This window comes from Drosophila albomicans, chromosome 2L, assembly GCF_009650485.2.
Source record: "Drosophila albomicans strain 15112-1751.03 chromosome 2L, ASM965048v2, whole genome shotgun sequence".
Classification (NCBI taxonomy): Eukaryota; Metazoa; Arthropoda; class Insecta; order Diptera; family Drosophilidae; genus Drosophila; species Drosophila albomicans.
In genome coordinates this window covers 8,218,782-8,240,761 of record NC_047628.2, presented here as the reverse complement: position 1 = coordinate 8,240,761, position 21,980 = coordinate 8,218,782, and the positions used below count along the sequence as shown (strand labels likewise).

The following is a 21,980-nucleotide window of genomic DNA, read 5'->3' as shown; positions in this document are numbered from 1 at the left end:
TAGTCTCAAACTAAAAGTCCCTGTAAATTTATGCACATCTTCAGAGAACTTCATATTTGAATATATAACAGAAATGTTATTTGAAGTCCGATTAATAATATAGTTATATTCGAAAAGCTCTGTATTCTTATTATCAAAACTCATCTTTGTAAATTGCAACTGTAATATTTTGCGCTGTCAAAGATCATTTATTTTTATTAAGGTCAAATTCTCGATAAAATGAAAATGATAATCAAATGTTTGCATACCTTTGCTCCTTGCGCAACCAGACACAAATTAAATATGAAAAACACCGCGATTTGAGGGTTCATATTTAAAGTCTGCGACAAACTGTTATTTGATTTAACAAAACTCAATTATTTTTAGACTAATTAGGTACTTTTTTTGTTGAACAGTAATCTCTATTAAATTGCAATTTATATTTGCTAATAATATATGTAGTTATTTTAGGTGCTTTTTCTAATGAACACATATGTATATATATCAAAAACAATAAAAGATACGGCAAAATTTTCACTTGTTATTTTTATACCCACAAGAGATTTATTTTAGATTTTTTCTACGCATGCAAATAATGTGGTATTATTAAGACGATTGCAGACTGCAGATGAACGCAGATCTTGTTTTTTTAATTTTGTTGTAGCTTAAAAAGTATACGATATAAGAACTTCACTGTATACATACTTTATTTATGTGCTAAGTAAGGAAGGCTCCACCAAAATACAAAATAGTTCACAAAAGCCATTACGCCAGTGAGATCAGCGAGACCAGTTTCTTCAATTATGTCTTGACTTCGGTTCTCTACCGTCACTAGAGCAAAATTTCTATACCTTTTTTATTTACCTTCTCTTAAGCTCTCCAAAAATTTGAACTTCCATTAGAGGACGTAGATTGGCATTAAATTTGGTATGTAACGCAAAAGATATTTCAGGAAAATACCTTGGTACTACTTTTGTATTAAACGTAAAGCCATTGAAATAATATGGTTCATTCTAGAAAATAAAAATCGGTATAATAAATATAAATAGTTGACAATAAACTTACTTTTAATAATGGGCAGTCCAAAGGATAATTGGAAATAGCGCGTATTCCATCAGCAATACCCTTCATGACAAAGTCTTTATACAGAAACTGCAATCCCTTACAGTAGTAGTGATATAGTTGATATACTTTTCAGTATATTTTAGTCCCAAACTAAAAGTCCCTGTTAATTTAAGCACATCTGCAGAGAACTTGAAATCGGCGTATATCGCAGAAATGTTATTTGAAGTCCGATTTATTTTATAAGTAAAATCCATAAGTTCTGGAGACTTATTATCAATATTCATCTTAGTAAACTCCAACAGAAATCTCTTGTTCTGGCAAAGAGATCTTATGTTAATATGTAGTTATGGTATAAATAATTTTTCAAGAAATAGTTCAATCATTTAATTGCTATTTGTAGGTATCAATCAGGCTGTAACATACCTTCGCTCCCTGTGTAACTAAAATACAATTAAATATGAAAACAACCGCGATTTGTGTGTTCATGTTTAAATTCCGTAACAAACTGATTCAAAACACATAATTATCGTTAGTATAATAGTAATAAAGTACTTTTTAGTTCAACAGCAATCTATATTAAGATAAATTTATAATTATCAACAAATAATTTTAAAAGGTAATTTCCAAGCCCATTAATATTTCTATAGCTGAAATATTAGTTTATCAAAAATCTGGTAACTGCGCTGATGTTCGATTTTTGCTTCGAGGATTTATCTTGGTCAAATCTTAAGCCCGAAGCACATTTATTTTGCTTCTTTTTTGTTCAGCAGGGTCAATCATGATACTTTTACCACTGTATTTTACTATTAGTCTTACCTATTTTCAAACACTTCAGTCCCCGTTGGCCTCAGTGAATATTATATTCGGTACAGTTCGGTCTTATCTGTCACCCGGCTTACCAAACTTTAAATGATGCATTGTATTGGAACTTGTAATCTATATTATGCAAAATTTTATAATTGCCAATAAGTAAGTCATATATTCATATTTTTTATTTTTTGTTTTAGAGCCTTTTCAATATAATTTAGAATTATAATTCTACTTTATATATTCTTGTGAATGTGAATAAAGTAGTAATTCAAGAATTTACAATATCTATTATCTATGCATGAACATCTGATATGTATCATAGTTCCCAAATTTATTTGCATTATGTGACAAATGTTTTGAATGATTCGCATAATTTTGACACCAAATGTGGTTTTAATTCTATAGTTTGTTGAAAGGAAATTTAATTCTATTATCTTACTTCCTCCGAATCTTTCCTAAAACATGAACCTTTAGAATAAGGCGGCTATTGTAAATATATGTTGCATTTGCCGCAAATGTTAACGGTGGAAAATAGCTTGGTATAAGGTTCGTGTTGATTGTGAACCCATTTATGTAATACATTATATTCTGCAAATATAGAAACACTTTTATAAAATTTTATATGAATAATAATTAAAAGCACTACCTTTTTTATCGGGCATTCCAGGGGGTAATTAGAAACGGAACGGATCCCCTTAGCTATCATCTGCATTACATATTGGGTATATGGGCTTTGCATTGCGTCACAGTAGTCAATGTCAATAGTGATATAATTAATAAACTTGTCAGTGTATTTCATACTTATACTGAAAGTACCAGTTAATTTTTTGACGTCTTCGGTAACTGTGAAGTTACAATAGACAGCAGACTTATTCGATTTTTGATTTATTTGGTACTGAATGTTAACCAACTCTGGAAGAAGATTTTCTGCTTCTATTTTTACAAATTCTGCTACTATTTCACGCTGTCAATAAATAGAACGATTAATAATTAATTAATTTGTACAGATTTCAAGTCAAAGATTCATTATATTAAACAGTTAACTTACTTTTAATCCCTGAGTAAACGAAATAGAGTTATAGAGAAGCAGAAGCGGCAAAACAAACAAAGTTGTAACGTACATGTTAAGCGCCTTTAATAAACTATTTTGTTATTTAAGCATAATAAAGTTATTTTTAAATGCAGATTAACGAATATTATTATTTTGTCATTTTAAAAGACCCATTGGTATCAAAAATGAAATTGAGCAAATCAGGCATTAATTTATATATAATATAGGCACTCAAAACGATTTTTAATTTGAATAGCGAAATTAAAAGCTTAAAAACGAATTTTTAAATGCAGTTCCCTTAATACCCGCTACCCATAGGGTAAAAGAGTAATTTAACTTTGTGCCTACAGAAAATATACGTAACACCCAGAAGAAGGCATTTCCGACCCCATAAAGAAAACATGAGTTGTTGTTTTTCTATGCAGATCAAGTCAATTTTAGATTTTTACTACCATTAATTATAATAAATTTAGTATATGCATATGTAGGTATAATTTATTATTCTTACAAAATTCGTATCTGTTCTCAACCAAATTTTCAATTTATATGCTCTGTAGTTATTATTGTAGGTACCAATAATGTGGGCTCTAGCTTTAACTATTGTTCTTTGATTTTTTTGGGGCCTAAAAAAAATATGAAACACACTAGAACGTGCAAAAGTAACAAGTGCTGTTCAAAATATATCTCTATCTCTTATAGTCTCTGATATACAGTGTTTCAGACAGACCTTCGGACTATGATACTTTCGTTTCGGCTGATGATACTGATCAAGAATATAAGCCATAAATATCTTACTAATGTTTCCTTCATTCAATGAACTTTTATTTAATTCTCTGGTAAATGTCGCATGCGACCACCTTTACAGTTAAAAAAAAAAAAACATAAACTAAAACATTTTTAAAAATAAGTGAAGGTTATTTTTAAAGCTTTGGATAAGCACTATTTTTAGAGCTAAGATTGATTTTAGAAACTTGTTCTGTTTTACGATAAAATATATAAATTCGTTCATTTTTTGGTCTTGCGTACGAATTTGTTAATTTTTGCAATTATCAGAACAGAAAGAAGATTCCAAAACCATTCTAAGTTCTAATTAAAGTACTTATCTGGAGCTATAAAAATAACCTTTTCTTAATTTTAAAATTGTTTCAGGTTATGTTTATTTTGTTAACTGAAATGATGGTCGTACGCGACATCCGTCAGAGAATTACGCATATGTTGTCTATACTTAGTTTTTAATTAATATCGAATGCTCAATAATTAACTACTTAAAAAAATTGGCGACAGAAAGATCTAAATATTATATATCAACTCTTTCAATAGTATTGAACAAAAAAGTCAAATAGCAAAATTAATATATAATATTAATATCTTTTTATTATCTTTTGACCGATCATTTAATTTGACAATTCTTCTACTACGACTTTTGGTTTGTATGTCCTAACACAAATTCAGCATTTATAAATGAGTCATTAAATTAATATTAATTTTAATGAAAAATTACAGTACAATTTCAAACTCAAAACTGCTCGCTTATTGAAAAAAATAGTTGCATTTGTTATGTATGATAAATTAGGCATATAAAAAGGAATTATTTTCGGGATCATTGTAAAACCATTCACAAAATATCTGTAATTCTGCAAAGAAAAATGAGAAAATTAAAATATACTCTATAAATTAAATTTGTTTTCTTACCTTTTTGAAAGGACAATTATGTGGAAAATTAGACACACTTCGAAGTCCGATATATAGTATGAATTCCTAGCTAAACTAATATTTTGCAGTAATCATTGTTAAGCTAAAAAAATCAAATGAAATGCAAATAAAACATTTTAATTAATATTATTATTAAATGTACAAAGTCTTAGTACACAATTCTTCCACGCGTCACTACACGAAAAGCCTTTTTCTTATATATTACACATTCTGTTATAGTCAGAAAACTTCCTTCGGGTACAAAGTTGGGAAAATCCTCTTCGTCCAAATACCAGTTTTGAAGAGTGTAATTATGATGCTAGAGTAATCAATAAGAAGTCTTAGTAAACTAATTACCAATTCCAAATACTCACAGCTCTCAAGGGGCATTTAAATGATCCATCCGTATGTTTTTTAAAGCTCTTAGAGAATATAGCGAATAGATTATTTTTATGAATCATTGATAAAAATCGGCAAGCATCCATTGTTAGATTGTACAGCCTTCGCCTCTCATTATTGACTTTCCAGAAGTCCAATACTGTATTCACATCAATTTTATTAACATTTTTTTTTAATATAAAATAAGCATTAATTATGCTTCGATTGTTTTTTTGAACCAGTGTTGAGCTGATCTCATCTATGAGATCAGGTGCCCAAAATTTAATGTCGACTACATCTAATATTAAATGAAATCGTCGTTTCTCTGACGAAACGATGATTAGGAAAAACAGCAACCGATACCAAACTGCCATGAAGAGACCTGAATTTCAACTACATTTCGTGAAATTGGAAATCATATTTCAAATAAATTCTTTGAAATTGCGACAATTATGCAGATATCATAAATACATACAATTGAATATGATTATTCGTAGATATTAGTTATTGAATTTCTAAATAATGCCTCAATTATGTGTATTTCAATAGCGCGTTATCTGACGATAATATTTTTCGCTAGCTGTTTTTTTTGTTGTCCATTGAAATTTTTAATATTCCCTTAAATTTGCACTCGGGCACACAATTAAGAAATGATTTAACTTCGAAAATCCTATTTTTAAGTGTATAATTGTAGTTCTGAAGATTGAAACAAAATTCAATAGATATTTTTATATAACACTCACCGGCTTTATAAGACAGAAAATATCTGATGAGAGGTTACTCCTAACCGTTTTTAAAAATACATTAAGCAATAGACTCTTATGAGTGCCTTCCAGGAACTTACAACCATCGAATCGAGCATTAAAAATCATAGGAAGTAGGAGCCACAGATAAATAAAACTTGTCATGGCCAAAAGTCAACCTCTAATGGTTGTGTATTTATAGAAAATTACAATCTGCATATTATAATCCATTATTTGATATTAAATTTTATGGATGAAATTATTGATCGATAAGTACATCCAAATTTTTACTATTTTTTTACCATACGAGTGCAGAGCAAAAATAATAATATTATTTTGTTAATTTTATGAAGCTTTTTGTTTACACGTTACACTGAAACGACTTTTAGAAGTCGTTTGCAGAAACTGCAAAACAAGTTGAAAGTTGCATCTTAAGCTCTGATAATAAACTATTTTTTAATTTAAATAATAAGTTTCATAGTCATAATGACATGAGTTTATATCTAGTATAGGCAGTAAATTTTTAAATTGAATACGAAATCAATAGCTTAAAAAATAAAATGCAGTTACAACATATCAAACACAGAACATAAGTTAAAATTTTTCTTTATTCAATTGATGCTCAAATATGAATCTCATATGGACGATCATTAATTTTCATATGCCTAGAAGAGACGAACATGCTTTCAAAACTATAACAAACGCCACAGAAAAAGTGTCAACCAAGAGAAATATTTCGCCAATTGAGGTTTTCGCAAATCAATTTTAAGATTAAAGGTACTTATTCTATGTTTTCCTCTTTTTCGTCCGAATACCTACACAGAAACTATTAAGGATAGAGATATTCAAAAGTGGATTTAGTATTTTAATTTCAAAGGTAAATTACAATACAATTTCTAAAGCACATTTCATAATTACTTCAAGCTCTACTGCTAGAAATTTGCAGTAATCGTCTGTTAAATTACTTATACTTGTGCACAGTGAACCTCAAATATAAGTTTTCTCTTTAAACCGATAAATTCCTCACTTTCTCACTATTCGACCAAAACAAGCCACGTAGAAAACTGCTCGTCTATTGAAGAACATAGTCGCATTCGTTATAAATGATAAATTAGGCATATAAACCGGAACTATTTTAGGGTCCATTGTAAAGCCATTCACAAAATAAGTTTTATTCTGCAAAGACGAAGGTCATTGAAAACTCGCCACAAACTATATTGATCTTGTTTTTTTTCCTACCTTCTTGAATGGACAATTATGTGGAAAATTAGACACACTCCGAAGTCCGACAGCAACTACTTGAAGCAAGGTTTGACTGTAAGCAGTATGCAAAGCAGCGCAATAGTCCAACTCAACTGCAGTATAGTTGATAAAATTCTTATTGTATTCAACACCCACAAGGTAGTTTCCGTTTATATTATTTACATCTTCCCAGAATTTGAATTCTCCATATAATGCAGAGATATTTCTCGATGTCCTGTTAATGTGACATTTGATTTGTAATATTTCAGGCCATTGATTTACACACTCGAATTTAGAAAACTCTGTAGTAAGTTGTCGCTAGTAAGACATAAATGTTCAATTAGTTAATTGTTGTATAATAATAATTCATTTGCATTTAACTTACCTTCCTTGCTTGCGATATCATAAAGATATTGAATATCACAGCTATAGGAATAATTGTCATAATTCTGGAAACCATTTCTAACATATGCCACAAACTGCTCGTTGAATTCAGGCGATAATTAATCTTTTTATTGACGTTGCAAAATATTTAAAGCTAAGATAATGGCAATCATCTATCTTTCAATAATTTAATGCATTTTATTAAAGATTTTATGACCAACCACGTATAGTTCGAATTCCTAACTGAAGTAATATTTTGGAGTATAATCATTCCGATTAAAGAATTCAGTCATTGTTAATGATAGATAAACGGAATTGATGTAAAAGTCAAGCGGAACTAATAACCTTTATCTCCTAAATTCTCACAGCATTGTTAAGCCAAAACTCAAATGGAATGCAAATTAAATATTTTAATTGATATTGTTATTGAAAGTACAAAGTCTTAGTACACAATTCTTCCACGCGTCACTACACGCAAAACCTTTTTCTTATGTATTATATATTCTGTCATAGTCACAAAACTTCCTTCGGGAGCAAAGTTGGGAAAATCCTCTTCGTCCAAATACCAGTTTTGAAGAGTGTAATTATGATGCTAGAGTAATAAATAAGAAGTCTTAGTAAACTAATTACCAATTCCAAATACTCACAGCTCTCAAGGGACATTTTAATGATCCATCCGTATGTTTTTTAAAGCTCTTAGAGAATATAGCGAATAGATTATTTTTATGAATCATTGTTAAAAATCGGCAAGCATCCATTGTTAGATTGTACAGCCTTCGCCTCTCATTATTGACTTTCCAGAAGTCCAATACTGTATTCACATCAATTTTATCAACATTTCTTTTTAATATCAAATAAGCATTAATTATGCTTCGATTGTTTATTTGAACCAGTGTTGAGTTGATCTCATCTATGAGATCAGGTGCCCAAGATTTAATGTCGACTACATCTAATATTAAATGAAATCGTCGTTTCTCTGACGAAACGATGATAAGGAAAAACAGCAACCGATACCAAACTGCCATGATGAAACCTCAACTGCAACTAAATTGCTCGAATTTGGAAATCATATTTAAAATAAATTATTCTTCGAAATTGCGCTCATTTATGTAGATATCATAAATACGTACAATTGAATATGATTATTTGTAGATATTAGTTATTGAATTTCTAAATAATGCCTCAATTATGTGTATTTCAATCGCGCGTTATCTGACCATAATATTTTCCGCTAGCTGCTTTTTTGTTGTCCGTTGAAATTTCGAATATTCCCTTAAACTTGCATTCGGGCACATAATTGGGAAATGATTTTAATTCGAAAATCCAATTTTTAAGCGTATAATTGTAGTTCTGAAGAAGGCAACAAATGAAATTTACATTGAATAGATATTTTTATATAGCACTCACCGGCTTTATAGGACAGAAAATATCTGATGAGAGGTGACTCTTAACCGTTTTTAAAAATACATTAAGCAATAGACTTTTGTGAGTGCCTTCCAGGAACTTACAACCATCGAATCGAGCATTAAAAAGTCGCACAGTTTGATTATTCAACTTGACGAGATCCATAATCCATTGTGCTTTAAATTGATTAACAAGGCGAGAAAGCCTTAACACACCATGGACAAGGCTGCGATTATTCATTCTAGTTACATGTCCGTTGAATTCATCAATCACCGCTGGATTATTGACTTTCAAAACAAATTTCTCGATCATAAATTTCAAACTCTCCTCCGAGCTAACGCTCGCAATAGGAAGTAGGAGCCACAGATAAATAAAACTTGTCATGGCCAATAGTCAACCTCTAATGTTTGTGTGTTTATAAAAAGTGACAATCTGAATATTATAATCCATTATTTGTTATTAAATTTTATGGATGAAATTATTGATCGATAATTACATCCAAATATTGAAAATTTATTGACCTTTGCTCATTGCAATTTGTCCATACGGATTAAAAAAGAATATTATTTTGTTAACTTCTTTTTCTTCTTTTTTATTTGTACACTACACTGAAACGGCTTTTTGTTTTTAAAGCGACTTTGGAATTAATATAAAACGTAGTATAAAACAATAAACGAGACTCGGGCACATAATTTGGAAAATCACTTTCGTTCAAATGCCAATTTGTAATCGAATAATTAAATTGCTGCAATTGAATAAGAAAAATAGAAATGACATATTTTCATAGTCAACTTACCGATATTGTCTGACTTACCGATATTATAGGACACCTCAAACTCCCATGAATTGTACTCGCAAGACTCTTTGCGAACACTCGAAGAAGACGTGTTTTATGAATGCTCGCAAAAAATTGGCAACCATCCATGTTAATATGAAACAAACGCATGGTTTGATTATTTGGCTTCAACATTTCAAAACTGGCATCTAATATAACCTTCTCAATGTTTCGTCGTAATATCATATTACAATTGAGACAGCTGCGATTACGTATTGTCGATAATTGGCAACTAAAAACATCAATATAATCCGGGGCCGAATGCTTATAAGTAAACTCTTCGTAAACGAATTGAAAGTCTTGTTTCTCTTTTTTTGTATGCACCGAAAATACGATACACAAGCAAAGCCACAACCTGAACCATCTAGCCATAGTTCATTATTGAATAGCTCAAAATACTCGCTTTAAATGGTAAACCTATTGATAGATAATGTATAATGAGTTTCTGATGAACCAATATGTTCGAAATCTAATGATGCAGCTTTGAATGGTTACTAATTATACACTGTATGACACTATATAGAAATATTAAATATAAAATAAAATTTTCACACTCTTCAAAAAAAGAGTTAATATTCTAAGTAAATCAACTTTTAACATTTCCACACTGCTAACAAAGAGTTCTAAAATAATGATTTTCATCTTAGTACTAAGAATTTTAAAATAATAAGTGAGTCGAAAGCACGTAAATCTTGAATTGAGAAATCGCAATATGATGACTAAAATATTTTATAGAAGAATATACAAAAATAGTAAAAAAAAATATAATACTTTTTAGACCTCAAAACATATTATAAGAATGTTAACTATTATTAATAATAATTTATTTATTTTATTTATGAAGAATGAATAGATTAACACTGTATAGGAATTTCCAGAGATTCCAAAATGTTTTTGCCTTTGGCATTTTTCTGAGTACTCTTCTTAGTTTTAATAATTTTGTCTTTGGTTCTGTTTTAAGAACTTAATTTTTCACAATTTTAGAAAATTATATCTTTTTCAATTCAGAACAATTTTTTTAAATTTTAATAAATTCGTTTTTTTTTTAATTATATATTTCGGTTGTAACTTCATTAAAATACTTTGTATTAATTGCGTTTAACTCCTCCATTAAATAAGAGTCGAATAATAATTTTTTTGTTCGAAAGAAAATCCCAAACTCCTTGAAATTTACACTCAGGCACATAAATCGAAAAATCATTCTCATCTAAATACATTCCTTGAACCGTATAGTTGACTTTCTATTCAAAACAAAAAGGAAACAATTATAATACGAAAAATCTTAATCCTCTTACTCACCGGATAAAATGGACATCTCAGTACATTAGCTGAATGCCTTCTGAATGTCTTTAATATTATGTCGTACAAGGAATTTCTAGTTCCCTTATTCAGAATACTGCATCCGTCTACATCTACATTGAAAAGGCGTAACTTTTGATTATGAGTTTTAATCAAATCAATAGAAGCTTTTATAGCGAACTTTGACACAATTCGTCGCAATGTGAAGCCGCCGCTGATATAAGTGCGATTTTTTAGTTGAACAAGTTCACCGAATACATTTTCAAATACGTTTTGATCAGAGTTTTGAAATGTTACATTTTCTAAATACATTTGGAAGTTGCGTTCAGAGTGCACGACAACTATAAGTAACAAGAGTGAAAGATAAACCGAACCGTTCATGATAAGTACCGAAGTTGAATTGAATTGTGACATAATTCATGAAAAAGTCATTAAAAATGCAATAAAGCTCACAACCGTATACTTATTATAAAACTAATCTAATTTTTACGAGTGCCACATTTATTAAAGTTCAATCAAAACAATATTTTTGAATGCAATTAGTGTGAGAAACAAATGGTAAACATACATATATAAGGTACATTCACTTTCTATTAATTAGTTTACTTGTTGTGAACGATACTACCCAAGAAATTCATGATCAGAGCCATCTTATTGTTGGTAAAAAACTTGGTATTACCTTTAAGTTGACACTCAGGTATATAACTTGGAAAATCACTTTCGTCCATATGCCAGTGGTGCACTGAATAATTAAAGTGCTGAAAATTGAGAGATTAATCTTATTACAAAAATCAAAATCCAATTACTCAAGTGACTTGCCGATTTCAATGGGCATTTAAAGTTGACATTTGAAACTTTCATGAGTCTTTTGGCCAATATGTTTACCAATGGATTCTTGTGCACAGTTGACAAAAATTGACAGGCATCCATGCGTACTTTATATAGATGCATTAACTGATGGTTGCGCCTCAACATATCCAGTTGTGTTTCCAAATCGAAATTTTCAACGGTACGTAAAAGCATAAAATGACAGTCTAGAAAACTACGATTTTGCAACTGCGATACTATGCAGTTAGAGTCTTTAAATAATTCCTTATTAGTTGACTTGAACTCAAATTTGTCGATAACAAATCGAAAATTACGTTCTTTTATCTTTCCTGTGATTCCCAAGGGAATACACAGCCAAAGACAAAAGAAGAATAATCTAGCCATGGCGACAACAGAGCTCTAAATAAGCTTAATGAGCTTCTGATGACTAACTGACGAAATTTCAAATTTACTAAAATCAAATTTCACCAAAAAACGCATGTCATATAAATTAGATACTATTTCGAGTGATTGAAATTGAATAACAGTAATTATTTCCAAGTTTATGGCAAATTAGGATATTTATTCGTCTTTTCCAATTCAAAATCGATATATGATGCTAATAATTACATCTAAATACTGGGTATACTCTTTTAACAATCAAATATTGTTAATTGAGAATACAAGTTCACTTATCAAAAACTTATTAAGCCTTAATTAATAAATTAACTCAACGGCTTTTGAAGAAAATTACTACAAAGTAAAAATGAAATAAATATTAACATGAATTATTATAAAAAATTTCAATATGGTAAACTATAGAAATCCAAAGAGTATGTACAACGAAAACTTTCCGATGTAATCCAAGAAACTAACATACATATCCTCTTTACTATTTTGTGATGCGTGGCCAAGGCTGCGGGTCAAAGTTATTAAATTGACTCAATAGAAAATGTTAAACTTTTCATTACCATTATTTATTTATCATTTTTTATAAAAGTAATTTAGTATTGTAAATGAAAACTTTATTTTTTACGTTCAACTTTTGCCAAAACATTTGAGATTAAAACTAATTGATTATTTGTAGAGAATTTGCTTATGGACCTTAATTGACAGTCGGGCAAATAACTTGGCAAATCACCTTCCTTCAGTTGCCAGTTACTAAATGAATAGTTAAAGTGCTGAAGTAAAAAAATTGGTCTTTTATTTAATCTTTTCATAAAATAATTCATTTTTCTATTTTACAAATATCTTACCGCTTTTAATGGGCACTTTATGTTGGAATCTATCACCCGAGTAAAAGTGCTTGTCAATATATTTAGCAAAGGATTCTTGTGTGCTAATGTCCAAAATTCACATACCTCTAGCTGGGTATTGAAGAGACGAAGATTCTGAGTGTTTGGTCTCATCATATCTAAATAAACCTCCATTTTTATATTTTTAACATTTCGTTGAAGAATTAAATAACAATCGACGACGCTGTTATTGTGTCTTTGTGTCAACACACAGTTTATATCATTGACGTATTCCTTTGCTATGTGTTTAAGAGTAATTTTTTCGATAATAACCCAATAATTGCGTACATCGGATTTTCCATCCACATCCAGGGCGAGTAATCCTAAAAAAATGCACAACCAGAACCAACCTGACATTCCGATAGATGAGCTTTGAATATTCTTTTACCATTGTAACTTTAGTGATTTAGCTAATAACAAAAGTTAATGAGCTTCTTCTAATGAGTTAAATTTAGCAGTAAAAATTGTCTGATTGAAATGGATATTCAATGATTATTGAATAATCAAATATAGATTTTGTGGGTATATTTTTCCAATTGAGAATTTGGTAATATATTTTATTTATAAAAATATCAAATATATAAAGTACATAACATATTGTTTAGAAATATCAAAAATTAACTACAATGACATAATTATGTTGATTCAACAAAATATAGAAATTACCTTTTATACGAAATACTTTGTTGCCGAAATGTCGCTTTACTTAAGAACTATATAGTCCTAGTTTAAGATGAGATGGAATATGTAGATATTACTATCGTTTTATATTATGAAGTTAAATAAATAAATAAATCACTAATAAGAAATTCACAATAAGAAATTCAAATTTGTATTTTTTGTAAAATCTGATAAATTATAAAAATGTTTTTACTTTTTAGTTGACAACTGTGTCACTGAAAATGCAAGTCAAAGTACAAGTCAAAACAATTAAATTAAAAATAAAATTACATTTTCCGCTTTTTAAAATGTCACAATGTCATAGGCTTAAACCTTCTTTTTAGCAGTTGTAGCTTTGTTATGCACAGGCCCTAATTCCCCATTGAAAAACATATTTGCAACGCGTTTGGTCTTGTGACTAAACTCTAACTTCATGAAGAAACGACACTCAGGTATGAATTCTGGTAGATAACTGTCATCCACATATGCCCGATACAGCGAATAATTAAAGTTCTAAGATAGAGCAAAGAAAGGGTTAAAATCAGAGGAAACTCTACATCGTATACTCACCGCTTTTAAGGGACACTTTGGTTTCTCATTTAGATATGACATGTAATTGTGATGAAGCTGTTGAACAAACTTGCTACGATATTGGTTTCCAAAAGAAGAGCACATATCCATTTTCTTTTCGAAAAGACGCATACGTTGTTTTTTTTGACGTTGAATATCCATAGTAGTTAATAACTGAATGTCATCAAATGGTCGACTAAATATTAAGTGGCCATAGAGATAACTCCGATTGCCATCCTGCTTAACAAATGAGCCCTGCGAGGTGATTAGCTCGTGGTCCTCCGTTCGAAAATCAAAACGATTAACACGAATCAAATACTCGGAGTAAACAGAGCTAATGATGAGCAAAAAAGCACAACAGCGCCGTAGCAGATCCATTCTGGAATTCTAGTTTGCAACGTCTAAATGTTTTGAGTTATGATTCCAAAAAATTTGCCAGTCAAACACCAAATTGTTTTATTTGTGGCGCAATTTATGGCGCATGATTTTACCCAGCTAATCGATTTATAAATGATAATCTCAAACAATGACACAATTCCAATAATCCAATTATTGAACAAACGTGACGCTACATTATTATAAATAAGATTACATAAAAATATATTATATAAAATCTATTTATAAACAAGTAGAAAAGCTACAGTCGAGTGTGCTCGACAATGAGATATCCGATTCCTATTTTAAATATAAGCAAAACAGTACGGTATTATTCTTAAAATATACCAAATAATATACGGCAATGACTAACATATGTATATATTATATCGCTAAAGTAGTAGATTCGAAATATACCCTATAACATGGCTATATTGTGTTAGCTGTTGATGGTGATCAAGAATATGTATACTTTATGCCTCCTTCTGTCTCTTACATACATTTCCTACAGACTCAAAGTTATAATATCACTCTACTCTAAATTTTTGTGTGAATTTTAGAAACCCAACATCTCTTGATGTCGATGAAATTGTAAAGCTATTGTCATCAAGTCTGCCTTAGAAAATTTCTTCCACTGTGGTCAATAAACTCTCCACTGCTCATTCCATTCATTAATTAAACACATACATTTCTTGAAGTGATGATTTCAAAAATTGGATCATAAACAAATTTTGAATAAGTTGAAGCAAATATATTTGCTTTGACACCACTGTACTCCTTAATGCATGCAGCAAAATGAAAATGTTTCGTATATGAAAGATTGAGTCAAGAAAGCGTCTAAGTACATATGAAAAAGTGCAAAAAAAGAGGGAAAAATAAATGGAAACTCTCTAAAAAAAAAAACGAAGGAAAACGGAACCCAAAGGATGTCAACAGAAATGTTAATAACACCAACGTTGGGGCGTTAGCGTCGGTGATGGCGATGGCAATGACGATGACGTTGGTATTGGTGTTGGCGCTTGCGTTGGCGTTAGTGCTTTGTGCTCCCGTCTATTTTACGCCAAGTGCTGCACTGCGTCTTCTCGCCCGTAACCCGGACACCACAGTCAACACAGTCAGGGATGAGCCACGGCCGTGCTCGGATGTGCTGTGCTTTATGGCTGCAGCCAAGTGAAGCAAAAACAGTGGCCGTAAAATAGAGAAAGCAAGCATCAGCAAAGTAAAGGAAAGTAAAGTAAAGTAAAGTAACGCCAGTCGAGTGTAGTTCAAACATCACACCTACTGAGACCAAAGAGAACCCAACGAGGTTCGGGTTAGAGTTAGAGTACAGCTACTGTGGTCCATATTATGTTTGTGTGTATACAACAAGGATTGGCATTGCGATGGCAATTGGGATTGGTTCTGGAATGGGGTTCGGAGCTGTGCATGTAGACATAGTATGTAGTCTTTGTAGATAGCTGAAAACACTTTCAATCACAAATTGTGTGCGAATTTTGCATCCCACAAACCACGAAAGTTATTGAAAATTTTATATTGAAAATAACTAACAAATACTATGCATCGATTCTATATATTGTAGTTCTTTGTAGTGTTCACTCTTCGTTTTTGCTTAACACCTTTGGTTGATACATTTAATGTCTGGCATTATGTATAATATAATGCCACCTCAACCAATTGCTTCGCCCACAACGCATTAACACAAATATCCAATGCAAATTTGAGCAATTTTCATTGATGATTTGACGCCGGGTCTAAGCCAAGAATAGCAGGTGAAATAATGGATTAGGTCGTGTGGGATATGTGATATTAGATATGGGATATGGGCATAATTACGAGTAGATGCATGCGCGTGTGAGGCTCATTGCATATGCAAATTGCAGCTGATTGGTTTCACATTACGTAATTATTAATTCAATGAGAATGCATGTCAATCAGGTACATGCAAGAAGTCTCACTGAGAGTGTGTGCGTTGTTGAGATTGAGAAATAAAAGTACTTACCGCATTCGATACCCTACAACAATCGGACTTATTGAATGCGATGGAAATTTGAAGGGGTTTGGAAGATTTTGTTGAATATTGTTCATTTATCTTATATAGATGTGTAATATTTGTAAGTTTCAATATAACAAATTAATATTCTATTATTATAGTATGTTACAATGTATATTAAATTAATAAAAACTTGGCTATGATTATTAAAACTTCAAACGCTCTAACAAATGTTCAGTTCTAAGATGCAAAGATGAATTTATTGTGTAATTGGGCATTAAATTAATTCATTTCTAAAACCTTGATTTTGCAAGCATTAGCAAACCATTAATAGTATCCGTTTTGGAAAAATTCCCTGAATGTGTTTTTTGTAATTATTCAATTACTACCTGAATCCTTTATGAAAGGGTGAGACCTTACAAAAGTATTTTTTACTGAAAACCAAAATTATTTATTAAATTTAACTTCATATCACAAATATATCAAAAAGTGCACATATTGATAAATTATAACACAATACTTCCAGTGAAATATAATTATTTCAATTAATGAATTTTATTTACTATTTAAAATAACATATGTATAGAGATTTTTTCCTTAGCAATAGATAAAAATATGGATTGTATGCAATATTATATTTATTATGTTATGCACTATGTATTAAATCTGATGCAGGGTATAGCAGATTTGTGTATGCTAATTTAGAGCTAAGCTGTGTGCCACATCAGCTTGGGAGCTCTCTAATTATAGCTCTCGTGGATACTACATATAACGCAACCGAACCTATTTGCTCGAATCAATAAATTTTACAGTTGGACGCACAGGTGGCGCTTGGCGTTGACGTTGCATGGGAATAAAGGCGGGGGCTGAGGGAGAGAGAGAGAGAGAGAGAGGGTGGGCTAGCTATTGAGGATGGCAATTTGGCAACAGCGGGCTAAATGGGCCTTTTGTTCAATTTTTACGGGTGTGTGTGTAAATGGGTGTTGGCTGTAAACATAAATTCATAAATGTTCGCTGCTCTTTTGAGTGGTCCTTCTGACCGTCTGCCTCCCTATTCCACCCCCTCTATCAACACAGAAGCAGCAGCTGCACCTGACTGCAACCCTTTGCCAACAGCATGTAGCTTGTTTATTTAAGCAAAGCAATTTGGCTTTTATTAGACAACAGCAACAACCAACGGTAATTGTAGTTGTAAATGTAGATGTAGACGTTGTTGCATTGCAGATGCTTCCAAAGCGATCTAATCTTTGCATCTATATACTGTATATTTATCCTACATATATAGTATATATATATATATGTTTCACAGACTTTTATCCCACCCTCGCTCGTTAAAAATCACTTAAAATTCCATCATCATAAATTTGTCAAAAAATTGCTGTTTGCATTGCGCGCTTTAACGTGTTAAAGTCTCCTCCTCTCTCCCTTCTCCAGTCGGCTCCCTCTTTGGAGTTGGATTAGTTATGGCATCTGGTTTTATTTGTTATATGGTTTCTCGCTGTGAAATTAGATTTTGTGGTAGTCTCGTGGATCACAATAAACAAATATTCGGAACGTCACAGAATTCCAAATGAGAAATGGAAAACTTTTGCAGTTTATAAACCCGCACAGAATTCTTATAAACAAATGAATAATATGACACACTAATAGATACTCTACTATGAAACTCTTTCAATCTCTACTCAAATTATCGGAATAGTGTTAGATAAATAAATTAATTCCCAGTTACCTTGTGAATCAGAGATAGTAGTTTGTTAAAATTCTTGTGTTTATTGCACACTAATCTAATACAGGGTATGATGAAATTCTATCAAATAACATAGTTTTGGTTTGCCTAAAAATATTAAACTGCAATAATACATAATAATATACTATAATCTTCATACAACAATTCACAATTTCAAGCAACACCAAAAATAAATTGTGTATCATTTTATGTCATTCCTTCGCGATGCATTGTAAATATTGGAAATGTATTATATTATTCGTAATTTAAATACTTATACATGCGTATATTTAATTGTACAAAATATCCATTACGTCTAATTGCACTATTACACAATGTGAGCAAAAATTAATTAAAGAAAGTAATGGTTTCAAATTGAATTAATGTAAAATTCGATTCACAAAAAAAGCAATCCAACAGAAATGAGCAGAAGTTAACATACGCACCTGTGTAAATTATTATATTTAAATAAACTTTATAATTTTAACGAAACAAAATCCTTTTCATCCTTTATTGATTGTGCTAACCTCCTTATTTATGATATAAAACCACTAATTTAATATTTAAAAGAAAAATTTGTTAATTACTTTTAATTTCACATTTTGTAACCCAACAATTAAGAAAGCCACAGTCCAGTGTGCTAGACTGTGAGATAAAGATTAGATACCGAAATTGAATGAAAGCAACTTATTGTTATTGCGGTATTAATTTTCAAATATACCGCAAAAATTCTACAAATATACCAAAGGCACTAAGACCCCTATTAAATAGAAAGACAGAGATGGCTATATCGTCTCTGCTGTTGACCGTGATCAAGAATATATATATATATACTTTATAGAGTCAGAGTCTCCACTTTTTGTCTCTTACATACATTTCCTGCCAGCACAAAGTTATAATAGCGGGAATAAAAACGTTGTGTAAATATAGAATTTTATACAAAATATTTGCACTGCAATTAGCGTCAAGACTTAAAATTGAATTACTATGAATGTAATTGTTGATGCACGGGATTCATTTACTATAAGCGAAAACCAAAAACAAAAAGGTTAAAGTAATCAATGTATGGGGTGTTTAATTTGTATTTCTCTTTTGCGTAACAATTACCTGAAAATATCCAAATACAATTTACAATATTGTACTATTATGTGCATGACTTTTTTATTCAACCTTCTTTTGAACCCCAAAATAATTGAACAGCTGTCATATGGATGCATTTTGATGTTGATTTCTATATACACAGTGAAAATAAAAAAAAATATGTTTCCCTATTGCTGGATCTATAAATACATTTATGGAGAATGTGTTCACTTGCACCCTTAGAATTTACTGTCAAATTTCTTATGGCAACCTTTAGTTTATTACTTTGGTTTATGCTTTCCTTAGTCCGCCAAATGTTTTAGGTTAACAGCATGAGGCAACTTGCAGTAACTCTGCAGCTTCTTCTCACTTCTTCCATTCCCCTTCCCATTCCTTTTCTTACTCCAACTCTCCCTAGAGTTGTGGACAAGGTCTTGAGCCATGGCTCCATGGTGACTTACCAAAAAAAATAAGAAGGAAACAAAAAAAAAAATTGGCAACAAAACGCAGCCAAAAGTTGCTGCAGCAGCAGTAACGAAACACAAAAAAAAACGTCAAAAAGAAAAGGAAAACAGAAAAAACCCATACCGAGGCAAAAAGCAATAACAAAATATTATTATCAGAATCATTCATCATGTGGCTGCAGGCCATAAATTTTCGGCTAGCTGCGAAATGCAACAACAACAATAACAACAGCAGCAGGAGTAACAACTACAATAAGTACAACTAAAATAACAACGGCAGCTAACTGTTAATAAATCGCAGCTGCAGATAGCAGCGAGCAGCTGCCGGCGCCACAGACAGCCACGTTTCATGTTTTTACGCCCCTAATCCCTCCCCAGAAATCCCTAAACTCAAAAAAAAAGTACACCGAAAATCAACTCCCTTAGCCCATGTCCATTGCCATTCCCATTCGGAAACCAAACTCCGACTGCTTCAGTTGCCGGCCAGCTACCAAAAAAGTTTACTTAACCAGGCTGCAACTTTTCTAGAGGCGTGCCATAAAGCATTAACACACGCCCCTTTAGCTCCATTAAAGTGCAATTCTTTACTTTACATTTGACTTGTAAATTGCTGAAACAAAGCATCCATTTTGTTTTTATCAATTTCGCATTAAACAGTTTCAAATATGAAGAAATATAGAGAGAAATAGTCAAATGTATGGGATAATTTAAGAATACTATAATTATCTACCGAGTAGAGCAATTAAATATATAGTTCTAAGAGATTCTGTTATTTTGGGTTATAATCACGGTTGCCACTTTTGGTACAAATGTACCAAAACTGGTACATTTTTTATGCGTTGGTACATTGGATCACATTTTTTAATTTTGGTACATTTTTAATATGCCTGGTATAGAACTTAAATTTTTCATAAAATTTTATGTTCATACATATTATTTTAATAAATGGCTCTGTTCCACCAGACACAAATTTTGAATCAGTTAGAAATTGAACCATGACTAACACTGGAAAATATCGCATACAGTCGATTTGCAACGTATTGTGTCAATTGAGAAAATATGTATGCACCAATCTAAGGTCTATCACTACGTAAACAGTTATATAATATATTGTTAATCACAATTTGTGAAATTCAAAAAATCTTTCGTGAAAAAAATTGTGGTACATTTTTGCTAAAATGTGTACATTTTTTCAAAATTTTGGTAAAAAATTGTTTGGAATGGCAACCATAGTTATAATCAACGGAATCTTTAAATATATAAAAAAAAATATCAGGAAATATTTGAAGACCTATGAAATCTATGACCGTTGCTGTTTTTATACCCGCTACCCCTATGGGGTAGGGTATTATAACTAGTGGAAGGAGGCATCTCCGACCCTATAAAGTATATATATTCTTAATCCGCATAAACAGCCGATACGATCTAGCCATGTCCGTCTGTCCGTATGAAACACTGGATCTCAGAGACTATAAGAGATAGAGCTATAATTTTGTTTCGAGAGCATTTGTTATTTTTGCACGCAGATCAAGTTTGTTTCAAATTTTTGTCACGCCCACTTCCGCCCCTGCAAATCAACAAAAATGGGATAACAACCGTTATTTTAAAGCTAGAGCTGCGAATTTTGGTGTATACAATAATATCATCAGTAGTTATGATTGAAAATTTGGATGCGATCAAATAAAAATTGTGGAAGTTATTAAAAAAATACACTTGCTCGCTGCTCTGGTCCAGCATGTCAAACATGTCGAGGACACGTTCGGCATTCAATACCACCTCCAGATCCTCTTTGACAATCTCACAGTGCGAGATATTGCACACATATTCGGCAGCTATTTTAAGTATATCGCTGGAGATACACTCAAGCACAGCCATCAAATAAACCGAAACAGAGTTATCGATTTTATACTGCAGCACATCCTTTTGCAGGAGCGTATGCATCCGTTCCGTGGGTTGCAGAGATTTTCGTTTCTTGGAATTGATCACCTCGTTGGCCTCCTTGGGCAGCATTTTATGCGGTATGCTTATCCGTTTTTGCCTGTATTATTACGCCGCGCACTTCTTAATTGCAATCAAAACAAACAAAAACAAAACTTTGTTTCCACATGCTAATCACACAATTTTATTATAT

At 31.3% G+C, this 21,980-nt stretch overlaps 3 protein-coding genes across 3 annotated transcripts in view; 1 reads left to right on the top strand and 2 right to left on the bottom strand.

Moving 5' to 3' along the window:
* Window positions 1–21,980, top strand: part of LOC117565820 (uncharacterized) — a 76,060-nt gene that overhangs the window by 35,828 nt on the left and 18,252 nt on the right.
* LOC117563698 (uncharacterized) lies at window positions 4,767–5,349 on the bottom strand. Its single transcript, XM_034242142.2, has 2 exons — window positions 4,972–5,349; window positions 4,767–4,916 (listed from the first exon to the last, which is right to left on the bottom strand). The coding sequence occupies exons 1-2, from the start codon at window positions 5,347–5,349 to the stop codon at window positions 4,767–4,769; spliced, it is 528 nt and encodes a 175-aa protein (XP_034098033.2).
* Window positions 13,972–21,859, bottom strand: LOC117563695 (uncharacterized). Its single transcript, XM_034242139.2, has 3 exons — window positions 21,561–21,859; window positions 14,215–14,548; window positions 13,972–14,157 (listed from the first exon to the last, which is right to left on the bottom strand). The coding sequence occupies exons 1-3, from the start codon at window positions 21,857–21,859 to the stop codon at window positions 13,972–13,974; spliced, it is 819 nt and encodes a 272-aa protein (XP_034098030.1).

Excerpts from the sequence above, each read along its gene's own strand:
- LOC117563698 (XM_034242142.2), bottom strand. The coding sequence starts at position 5,349 with ATGGCAGTTTGGTATCGGTTGCTGTTTTTCCTAATCATCGTTTCGTCA. Across the intron at positions 4,917-4,971 it reads TTAAATGCCCCTTGAGAGCT|CATCATAATTACACTCTTCA; the intron begins GTGAGTATTTGG and ends TGATTACTCTAG.
- LOC117563695 (XM_034242139.2), bottom strand. The coding sequence starts at position 21,859 with ATGCTGCCCAAGGAGGCCAACGAGGTGATCAATTCCAAGAAACGAAAA. Across the intron at positions 14,549-21,560 it reads GACCAGAGCAGCGAGCAAGT|CTCTGTTTACTCCGAGTATT; the intron begins GTATTTTTTTAA and ends GCTCATCATTAG. Across the intron at positions 14,158-14,214 it reads CAAAGTGTCCCTTAAAAGCG|AACTTTAATTATTCGCTGTA; the intron begins GTGAGTATACGA and ends GCTCTATCTTAG.